We start from the raw sequence: 12,038 nt of genomic DNA, 5'->3' as shown, positions 1-12,038 counted from the left end.
TTTAAGTTTTATATTGTACTTTTTCTCCATTATGTATCAAATGCTCCTATTAACAAAAAGTATAAAATAATAGGTTATAAAGAAATGAGTGATACATGAAATGGCAAAAAGGAAATTACCCATTAAAAGGAATATTAGAAATTGGCATACAAATCTTTAAAGTTTTTATTAATGGTGATTTTTACAAAGAGCATTTATCATTCATTTCTTTTGGACTAAAATGAAATAGGGCTTATTTTATATTTTTGAAAAATTGTTCAAGATCATTTTTATTAACGATGTAAAATTTATTTACTAAAAAATTAAAAATGATAGAATCTTTACTCTCAGGGATGGGCAATAAAAAGCAAAGAGCACTGTGATTGGGTTTGAAAGATTTTGAATTGAGTTATAGCCAGTGCTCTTATTGGTTTTAATAGGTTGATTCCTGTGTAGATTTAAAGAGTTTATTTAAAAGCAGCAAGCTTTTATATTTAATTAAATGATACCTTTCACTGTGCAATCTCAAGAGAAAGACTTTCTAAATTATACATGGTCTTTACCTTGAAGAAGAAAATCGTCTATTTCAGTGTCTGTCTATAGCAGGATTGACCAAAACAGGTGGTAAATAAGTATGTAATTTTTAAATAACTGTCATGAAATAGGAACGAACCTTTGCTGATATAGGAAATGGCCTCCCTTTGAATTATGGGAACTTTCTTATGTGTAATGTTGGTGTGTGTGTGTACATATATATATTATATAAATTTCTTTTTTTAATGTAAGGTAGTAGTATATGATCTTGTCTTTTACCTTTTCAGTTCAGGGAACAATTTGTCCTGGCCACACGTATGTTAGCAGTCTAATGCTTTATAAAGCTTTAGAAATGAGTTGATGACTCATTAATAAAATACAAACATGATAATTATTTTAATATCTTCAAATAATCTGAGGGTGTGTTACACACTTTAGCATCAACACTAAGTTGTGCCTTCTACATTTGCATTGGCTATACATGAAAAGATTATTAAGTTAGTTAGAATGAAGTAGATTGCTTAATTACTATGAAGTTCTGCATTGCAAATGCTATAGAATAACCTGCATTTTTAAAGTATATTTGCACATTTTACATATTATGCTATATGGTTGCCTTTGGGTTTTCTATACAGATTGTTTTTGTTAATAGTAAATGGAAATCATAGGCCAGAAACATGCTGTCCTTATGTGAAGTAAATTGATATATCCTAAAAATAAATAAATAAATAAATAAATAAAATAAAAAGGACTTCCCCTGTTTTCCCTTTTGTGGGGAGGTGTAATGGAAAAAGAAATTTGGGGGGTTGGGTAAAACAACCTAAATTGAAAAATTGGGTTTTCAGATTCACCATCTTGTTAAAATCTGTCTACTTTATGAAAAAGTTTGCTTCAGGGCCTGAGAACTGACTTCTTACCCTCAAGTCACCTGTAGGGATTGGTCCTCCAATTATTGTGATGTAGTTTAGGATGGCTTGGGTGAATGCAGAAAGATTTTTCTTTTATTTTTATGGCAGTGTAAGTGGTTAACGGTGGTTTGTAAGGGCCTTCCCAGGGAGGTGACAGCCCATATGTTCTTCCAAAAACTTTGGTGCATACACAAACTCTTGGTTTAAAAAATTGGCAAGTCTTGTCAGTTGGCAGAGTCCATGATCTTTACACCAATTACCAATATTCTCCAAGGATATTTGCTAGCATCTGTATGTAGTTAGTCATGATATTGAATTTTTCACTTAAATCCCCATAGTGTCCAGCCAACTTGGGAATAGAAGATTTAGAAGTGTCAGTAGGAATGTTACAAAATTCAGTACTGGTTCCTGAGTCTAAAAAAAAAAAAAATGAGGACAAGCATTTTTAAAAAGAAAAGAGAAGTTTGTTAATTTGCCTGAAAATGAGAAGGCTGTCAGGCTCTTTTCTTAAAGAATCGTTGACTCCCCCCAACCCCTGCACCATTTAAGCAGAATCACAGAATTTTTAAAGGGAGTTTTCAGCTTTGGATTGTTACTGTTTAACTATAGCATCTCTTGTGACCTCTGTCCAGATAATTCTGTTGAGCCATCTCCTATGGTTTAAAATACTACAAAACAAAGAACAAAGAACATTCCTCTGCCCCTCTGATTATAACCCCTGTGCAGGAATAGAGACTTTCTTTCCTGAAAAACGTGAGAGGTTTTAATGAGATAACTTCTGAAATATCTTTCTCTTTTTCAGAACCTTACTTTCATTCCATTCATACACATTCACCACCATCAATTTTACCCTTCTTTATCTGTAGGAGGAGGGGCAACATAGTCATCAAGCTACTTCCTGCTCAAATGGGGCAGTGTTTTAAGTGGAAGGTTTGTACTTACTGATGTTACTGCAAAGCTTTGGCAGTAGATTTATCAAGAAAAAAAAAAAAGCTTGTAAAGAATGAAACACATGACCAGGTTAAAAAGGGCATAATCTACAACTATAACCCTGAGTACTGAGAAGGCGAATGGAAGATAAGAGAGATTGTATCCTGCTTGGTATCTAGGACACTGGTAGGACAGTGGGTCCTTACTGTTGCCTTAGATATAATGTCTGATACAGGGATGGACAAGCTAGAGCTGTTAGTCATGCCCTGTAAGTACACTGAATGAGATTAAGAACGATGAATCTGACAGTGAGACAAATCAGCAGAAAAGGCAATGGTTTGGGAAATTCTCACTTAGAAGTTGTCTCTCCATCCTACAGACAGAGCTAATAGCCTAAAAAGGTTAACAAAAATATGATCATTTTTATTTTCTTCTTAAAAAGATACTTTAGATCACACAAAGCTTGACCCATCCACTGGGGACTTAGATCGTATCCTTACTCTGGTATGATGGACCCAAAGGTTTTACTCCTGACAATTTCAACAAGGTGTGAGTTGTTTGAAGCACTTCCTAGGGTCTCTTCCATCTCTCAGCCAGTTGTTTTTCAGGTCCTTGTTCTTTCTAGGATTTAAGTGACACCCTGTATCCTAGGCATGCTTCCAACTGGGCAGGGACCTGAAAGAGGTGAGAATTTGATCTGTTTGACATATGTCTCCACTCTGTTTTCTTCTCTCAGGGTTATATTACCATGCTGACTTACCTCAGTGTGCTAGGAATGGTCTTCCATAAACTATTTCATAGGGGCTTAACTTAAGCCCCACTTCTAGGGGCCACCCTTATTCAGAGGAGGGCAGGTGGCAACATCATATCCTGGTTTGGATGGGCTTCTTGACTCAATTTTGTTATAGTTTAAAGTCTGATTTATTTTCTCCATTTTCCCCATAGCCTGAGGTCTCCAGGATGCATGAAAATTTCATTCTATGTGTATGGCTTTGCTTACTTGCTGAGTTACCTCTGATATAAAGGGTGATCCACTATCATATGAAGGAAGGGAGCCTACACCTTGGAATAAATTCTTCAGAAGAACTCTGGTAACTTCAGATGTTCTTTCCATTCCAGCCTCTACCCAGCCTGAGTAGGTATCTACTAATACAGGCAAGTATTTGATGTTTCCAGTCATTTTAGGCATCTGCCAATCATTGGAAGGGTGGGTCCCCACATGTTGGGTTTCCTGTGCAGCAGGTCGCGTTTCTGTTTTGGGATTGTTCCCAGCACATAAAAGGCACCTCTGAGTGATTTGTCAAACAGGGTCCTCTTAAATGAGGTCCCACAAAATCCATTAAGGCCCACATAAGGGTATGAACAGAGGCTTTGGATAGAAGATAAATCTAGCTGGGTACCAAGGCCCCGAGGAACAGATCACTTCTAGCAGCCTCCTTAGCATCACTGTTAGCAGCCTGATTTCTTTTGCCTACATAGGTGTCTCCTTTTGGGTGACCAGGACAGTGTGTGATGTTCACCTGCTGAATAGGCATGTGGCAGTTATCCAGGCCATTATTTTAGTGGCATTCCTAATATTTCCTGCCATCAGGAGCCCCCTTTACTTCAAAATGGTATACACAGATCTATCTTCCTAGAATAGGTGGCCTCCAGAATCTCTAAACATCATGCTGTAAAGGCTTATTCTCTTCAGCTGGTAACAGGGTGGTATGATTGAGAATAGTTATTTCCCAGAGGCCAGGGGTCCATCCTCTCAATGACTGGTATGCCACTGACTGTGGGATGTATCACAGCATCTATACTAAGACTCCAAGACTTATTCTTTGGTTTTTTTTTTTCTCATAAATGGATAATTTAAATTATTTCTGCAAGCCAGGCAACAACAGGTGTAGTCATAAAACTCCATTTTGGTTTTTTCAAAGGCATTTTTACAGCCCATGTCCCAGATCAGGGGCTCTACACATGTCACTTTAAGGATCTTGTACAAAAGTGTTTTTTTATTAGTTCAAAGTTTAGGATCCAGATGCAACAAAACCCTGCCTAGGAACTTGCCGCCTCCCGGCGGGTGGCAGCAGTTTGGGGAGTCGGCATATGAAAGGGGAAAATAAATAAGACAAAGACAGACACATTGGGAAAGGGACTGAGCCGAAGCTGTTTATTGTAATAGGTAGGGGTTTTTATAGGTTCAGTTAGTGGGGGAACGAGGGGTACTTCTAGATTTGGTTATGTATGTAGTCCTGGTTTGTGATAGGCTAGTATTGTGAGGATGAAGTAGGAAGAAGGTGGAGAGTGATATGAGTAAATTGCTTTGGAATGTGTGCACGTGTTAAACCGTCTCTGGTCTTTTGTATCGTTTTTCTTAATCAGCAAGGTCGCTAGGCGCCTACGTCTAAGATGTACTTTCACTTGAATGTGCTGTAATATAGTTATTAACCCTTACAGGAACTCACACAGTTGTCTTGCATTTTTGGGTCCCTTAAAATTCATGATGACTTCCTTTCAGTCTGACATTAGGCCATGGGTTCCCTTGCTAATTTGGAAGTAATTTGCTGTTTGAAAATCTGCACATTTAGGGGTGATATTTTATAACAGCATCCCTTGGTCTAACTGCAGATTTTGTAAGTCCCTTGCTAAGAAACAGGGTAGGAGAGTTTTTAAGCCCCTGAGGACTGCATGATTCTATACAAATTGGTATGGGTAATGTAAATTACTCACTTTTTGGTAGACTGTATAGGAATAGAATTCGATTCTTCTAGGAAATTCTGTAGTTGCAGTCCATGGTGTGCCCACCCCAGGATGCCAAATTCTGTTACTGAAAGATTGGTACTTGTCTCTAAGGCTGAACAAATAATGAAGATAAGTAGTTTGAGGAAAAGGAAAGAAAAGTTTCTTAAGTTTTTGACAAATGAGGAGGATGTCATACTCTCAAAGAACCATAATTCCCCTGTTAAGAGGAAATACAGGCTCTTAAAGGGGTTTTTCACCTTTGGGCTATTGCTATAGTTAAGAAGAAATACAAGGTTCTTACAGGGGTTTTCAACCTTTGGGATATTGCTATTTAACTATAACATCTCCAAGTATTTCTGTTGAGTCATCTCTGTGGTTTACCATACCTCATAACAAAAAAAACAAAGAATGCTCCTCTCTGCCCCTCCGATTACTGGCATCAGGCAGGAACTCCAGTTTTAATTCCTCAAAAGGGCGAGGATTTTTAAATAGACAACTTGTAATACATTTTGCCCTTTTTTAAGACCATTACTTCTGTTACAGGATGAGGCGATTAAACACTTTCAAAAGGAGTTCATGTCTCCTTTCTTGGAAATTTTTATAAGGGTCAAAGATAATGCTTCTGGCCATTTAAGCGTCTTGACAGAATTTCCCCAGTCTTTTTTATGTCTAGAATTTTACATTCCACTTAATCCGAAGATTGGGGATGATATGGGATATGAAATTCAATGAGTATCCCAGAGGTTTTGCAAGAAAGTTTTTTGTTTGTTTGTTTTTTGCTGTAAAATGAGTCCTTTGATAAGGCTCAAACCATAAAGGAATCCATAAATCCATAAAGGAATACTAAAATGAGGAATAATCTCAGTCACTAATATCTTTACCACTGTTACAACATCAGCATACCTAGTAAGATAGCATTTGGTTCATCCATTAAACATACAAACAATAACCAAACACTGAGAAAAGCCTAAAGCTAAAATTATAAAACCAATTTCAAATGTCATAAGGGGGCAACGTAGGCCTTGGGGGGATTTCTGGATAGTATTGGTTTCCTCTAAATATTTGGTGATAATTACTAATAGTGCACTGGGAAATAATTTGTTCAGAGGTTTGTAGATCCCAGGGAAGTACCAACTGTTTCTTAGCTCCTTAATTAGTCCTCATTTGCACATATGTCCCATCTGGTGAGAGATAAGTGCAAGTTTAAAACTTAAAAGAAAACTGGCCCCTGGGAGTCCATTTGGCCCAATATGCAACCCACTGATAACTTTAATACAATTTTTATCCACTTATCTTTTTTCAGATTGTGGGGCAGTAACCTGATGATTAATAATATCAGACAGGGATAAGGGCAGAGTGATAAACTGAGTGGAAAATGGATAGGGAGGACCATTTGTGGCTGCATATTTATCAGGCTAATCTGCTCTATCATTTCCTAGGGATAGAATACCTGTTCCTAATATGGTCTGGGCAATGAGCAATAGCAATCTTAGAAGAAAGGTAGATAGCTTAGGATAGGGCAGCAATTATAGGCCCACTAGCAATAGGAATTCCTGAGGAATGTAAGAAACCTTGAGATTTACAAATTGTGCCCACTGCAAAGCAAATTCCATAGTCATATTTGGAGTCTGTAAATAGTGGCAGTGTTTCCTTTTGCCAATTTGCAAGCCCCAGTGAGTCCTAAAATTTCAGCAGCTTGTGCTGACTTTATTATAGGCAGAGAATATGTTTCAAGGGTCTTGTGTAGGGAAACCATAGCATAGTCAGTAATTATACTTTCTCTGAAATCACAAGTCTACATCATCTAAAGAAATGTCTGAAAGATCTAGGCTTTGAAGCCAGAATGACAGCTGTAAAGAAATGCTCTTCGTTTGCAGGTAAATTAACAAACTTCACTTTCTTTTTTTCAAACAAGTTTTCCAATGTTTCCTTTAACCACAGAGACAAGTACAGAGATTTTGGTCACAATATCTCAGGACATCTGGAGGAATATCTGTGAATGATCAGAAAAATAAGAGGATTTTAACTGATTTTCAGAGGACTGTTTTTTCTTCAGTGATTCTACCTAAAAATCTAAGACTGTAAACTTCAAATATTTCTTTCTTTCCTTTCTTTTCCTGTTCTCCTCTAAGCCATTTTCAAAAAACTGCGTATCTTCTTCCATTATAATGCTTAGAGGATGACAAGTCCAGACAACTAAACTGTTTTGATTTTTTTTTTTTTAATATTTGGACATAGATTTCCAACTAGGGAAGAAAGGGTATAGAGCATACTTCCTGGGTGAGGGGTGCAATTATAACAGGTTTGGGGTAGCCTACAGCAGCCACACACAAACCCTTTTCCCCTCCTCCTCCCCCTCTAACAGTGGTTCTCAGCCTATCTAATGCCTGGACCCTTTAATACAGTTCCTCATGTTGCGGTGACCCCCAACCATAAAATTATTTTCATTGCTATTTCATAACTGTAATTTTGCCACTGTTATGAATCATAATGTACATATCTGATCTGTAGGATGTATTTAGGTGATCCCTGTGAAAGGGTCGCTGACACTTGTCCTTTGAAAGACACAAAGGATCTGGCTAGGACCAACCCCCAAGATTTTGCATTGAAAGACCCTAACGTGATAGGCAACATGTGGAATGTGCCCACCCTCCACGGCCGGTCCTAACTAAAAGTGGTCTCTAACTGCCCGCAAACCCGCCCCTCTAACTGCAGGGTCACTTTCCCCTGTCAAGGCGACACCGTTTTCGCCTTTCCTGTGGTGCTGAAGACCCGGGACTGAAGGCTGACTGGAAGCTGGCTGCCTGCCACCCCAGTCAGCCCAGTCACCCCAGTTCTCTCAGGACCTACTCCCGTTTTGCCCAGACCCAACTTTGTGACCTGCCTGTCTGGGAGTCCTTGAGGATCCCAGGACCCAGTTATCTCAACTGCCATTTAAATGTGAGTAAGGTCTCTAAATAGCTTCAAACATCGCCCCCCACCTCCCCATCCCCACCCCCATCTTCCCTTGCCCTTTATCTAGCTCCCTGTCTCTATGTCCTCAATTCCCCATCATTTCTTCATTGTTATTCATTTTGTTCACTGTTGCCTAACTAGAGGGTTTTGCCCTAGCCTGTTCTCCCTCTGGGGTCCTGTACACCAAGTCACATTTAATTTCTCATTTCAGCCTGATACTAGACGCTCTTTTAGGCTTTTTAAGGTCCTGGGTACCTTAAGTTCTTTCTCAGCCTTCCTTCATTTTTCATTTTTCACTCCTGGGTTTTGGGAAACAGGGGATGCCTTTTTCTCTACCCACGAAGAGGAGGCAGCTGGGATACGGGAGCTGGCCCTTTCACACACCCCTCCGACCCCAACAGAGACACCCTGGGCGTGTCTCCTTCAACCTCTATATAAATTAGAAAATGGGACCTTTAATTTCAATATCTTAAAGACCTTAAATAATTCCTGCAAATAAAAATTGACAGATGGACCAAAATCCTCCATCTTCAGGACTTCCCTCCCTCCGCTCGTCCTCCTCCATATACAGATCGCAGGTCCAACCCCTCCCCCTCTAGCTTCCCGGTCTTCCTCCCTAGATATCCCCCTCCAAAGATTTCCTGAGCTCCTACTGCCCCTCCCCTCTGGGCAGATGGAGCTTGGAACCCTGAGGCTGCAAATCCTCCAGCTCCCGGCAGGCAGGACAGCTCCGCAGCCAACCCTGACACCGGATCTGCCTGCAGCAGCAGGGGAGGGTGAGCGCACCCGCCCTACAGCTGCGTGCCCCTCCCCCCGCGGGGAGACAAAGAAGGGGGCTGCAACTCCGGAGGCTCCAGCCACAGCCGTACACAGTGTCTAGGATGACAGACACGAGCACGAGGCTGCCAGGCAAGGCAGGCTGAGCTCAGACACCCACAGCTCCCTCGCCTCCACCCCTTCTGGGGGACGACTTCTTTCTATACCGTCCTCAGCTTTGACCACACCTGCCGGCTTCCGGTCAGCCTCTCCCCTTAACCTCACTCTCTTCTCTCCCACACACCAACTCCCCCGTAAGACATTTAAGAGATAAAGTTATAGGAAATCTCTCAAAGCCAGGACAAAAATCCAGCTTTTTTTCCCTATCTAAAACCTTTTCAGCTGTTTATTAATTGAAATCTTAGTACCAGATGTTGGGGGACCTAATGCGGTCACACAAAAGCTCTTTTCCCCTCCTCCCTTTCCTCCCTTTTAAGACAAAGATGCAAAGGATCTGGCTAGCCCGGTCTCCCAAAAAAAGTTCCCGCGGAAATACCCCTACCTGACAGGCGACCTGTGAAATGCGTCCACCCCAGGGCCCCATCTAAAGGGGTCTCTAACTGCCCCCAGTATAGACGCCGTCTTTGCCCTGCCCAGGCGGGTCTCCCTCCCCTTTCAATAAATCTGGCTTGAATATATCTGTGGTCTCATCTTTAGGCGCTACCATTTACACCTTTCACCAAAGAAGAACAAAATACTTCATCTCTCAGTCAACCCTAAACTTCAACATGAACTCTAAAACTTAAAAAACAACAACAACAACAACAACAACAACAAAAAACCTCAGTTCCCACAAACGGAACTTTTAGACCTGGTCTTCATGACCTTTTAATAGAGATTGAGAGAGGATAAAGAAAAAGAGAAAATGGGACTGAGTATTCCAAACAAAAAAGACTTTCTTCTTTCTCCCCCCCCCTTTCTCTCTCTCTCTCTCTCTCTCTTTTTTTTTTTATACTGTTTGGCTCTTTACGTCTTCTTCAAAGATAATTACTCAAAAGGCCCAGGCAAGAAGACACACCCTTCTACTAGATGAAAACCCTGCCCCCTGCCTGTACTAGGACTCTGTGTCCCTGAAGTAAAATTTCTTAAGAAGCGTCCTTGGCTGGAACCCTAGAACTGTGTCCTCTCTACAAAACAGAAAGACACTAGAAGCAAGAATGTATCCTCTTTAGAACAGAACTACATTCACCCTCTGAAACTGGTGGTCCCCTAAGTAGACAAAACCTGTTTCTATCTGACCAGCATGTCAGATGAATGGACTCAACTTCATCACATTGGAATGGCCTTAAGTAAGTAAATCTTTTACAAAGGTAAGCAAATTAATTCTAGTAAATACCAGCACCACATTCTCTAGTCTTCGTGAATTTTAAAGGCCTCTATTTTTCTCTATCTCCAGTATTATAATAAAAAAAAAATATGGCCACCATGTATATATTCCACAGTTTCTCAGTTCTCTAGAAGGTGATATTATCTTGTTAATCCTCTTATTACTTTCAAGTTGCCCTTCCCCTAACCATCTTAGAGGCTTATATCTAATCAAAGTGGGGGAAGGGGGCCTTTACACTTTTTTACAGGACACCTACTGTTTCTACACCAAGTCTGGCCTGGTCTGCATGGCATCACAAGCCATGCATCAATACTCTGAAAATGAAGGATCCTGGTTCAACAACCCATGGGGATGCTGGATTACACTGCTAAGCCCCTTCACTACAATTCTCTAGTTGTTCACCATTGACCCTCATGTCATCCAATTTCTATCTTTTTTTTTATTCAAGACAGTATAAAAAATGTGTCAGCTGCAGTTATAACACAATTCCTACTACTACTCAAATCCTCTCCCAGTGTACCCTAAACTCACGCAGCCCTGCCAACACCTGACTCATTCCACTGAGGATAACTACTGCCCTATCCAGTCAGAAGCAGTTGTGGAAGACAGACCATCACCCCCATCACTAGTTTTAGTGAGAGTGGGGAATTTTGGGGGGCCTAATGCAGCCACACACAAACCCTTTCCACTTCTCCCCCTACTCCTAAAACAGAGACACAAAGAATCTGGCTAGCCCCCACTCCCCCAAATTTCACCCCCTCTGAAAGTCCCTACCCTGACAAACAGCCTGTGGAATGTGCCCACCTCCACTGACCCGTATAAAAGTGGTCTTGAACTGCAGCCTGGGCACAGACACCATCTTTACACTTCACAGGTGGGTTGCCCTCCCCCTTCAATAAACCTGGCCTGAATATCTCTACAGTCTCTTCTCTGGGTGCCACCACTTTGAACAGAGACATTACCTAACCAACACAAATATTATAACCCAATCAGTAGTACCCTCATATTAACTTGAATAAAAATGCAATCAAATTCAAAAAAACAAAAATGAAAAGATTTCTGGACTCTGTTGTTACCATATTTAATGTAGTATGTCTCTAAAATACTTGTATAAATCACTCAATAAAAGATGTTGAGTACTCTTCTTCCTTCTAAGCACATAATTTAACTTTAAGCCAACTAACCTTAGGAGGAAAATTTCCTGATATCCCTCCTACGAGGCTCTGAATATATGCATTTAGCTGAGCTACTTCTTTGTCACCTGTTCCCTCCAGGGATATGGTGTTCCCCTGGAGGCTTTCTGGCCTGTCCAATGCCTACATTGTAATCATGAGTGGGAATTCTCCCCTTGGCATCCAACAAGGCCCCTGTGAATGGGATTATGAATGACTATTAACCTCTTCAACTCTTCTCTTTAGTAGGATCTTCTGAATGTGGAAACAAAAGGGTTTTATAATGCAGAAGATCCAATGCAGTCCAGGGGACTTAAATTCTTGGTGGTTAGTGTCCTGGGTACATTCTCTGGGGTGCTGTACTGGGAGGTCTGGGGCCACTGGAGTTAGGTCACATAGCCCTGAATGGTAAGGGACATCATGTTACACACACAACCAAGTCCTGCTTTGACTCTATAGTGGGTTTTTCCCTTGTCAGCTTTTATGCAATTGACCCGTATGTCTCCGGGCTTTAAATGAGGCCTGAGTGCCTTCTGTAAATCTTGGAGGTACACAGAGGTTAAAGTAGGCAGTGAGTTTTCTGAATAATTTGGGGATGAGATTATTTTAAGGGTTATTAAGAAATATTGGAGGCTAGGTTTTGAAGATGGTTTTTACCAGGGACACAGAGATATAAAAGATCTTCTTGGG

General features: G+C 40.6%; 1 protein-coding gene across 1 annotated transcript in view; it reads left to right on the top strand.

Moving 5' to 3' along the window:
• The window catches only part of LOC100953004 (vacuolar protein sorting-associated protein 4B-like), a 10,493-nt gene extending 1,580 nt beyond the window's left edge, over positions 1–8,913 (top strand). Inside the window, exons 3-4 of the mRNA XM_012812980.1 lie at positions 7,794–8,022; positions 8,543–8,913. Coding sequence (XP_012668434.1) covers positions 7,794–8,022; positions 8,543–8,913 — 600 coding nt within the window. The remainder of the gene's footprint in view (positions 1–7,793; positions 8,023–8,542) is intronic.
• Positions 8,914–12,038: the final 3,125 nt, after the last annotated feature.

The sequence above is a fragment of the Otolemur garnettii genome, unplaced genomic scaffold, assembly GCF_000181295.1.
Source record: "Otolemur garnettii isolate 467f Iridium unplaced genomic scaffold, OtoGar3 scaffold00238, whole genome shotgun sequence".
Taxonomy (NCBI): domain Eukaryota; kingdom Metazoa; phylum Chordata; class Mammalia; order Primates; family Galagidae; genus Otolemur; species Otolemur garnettii.
This window is presented reverse-complemented; position numbering and strand designations above follow the sequence as displayed.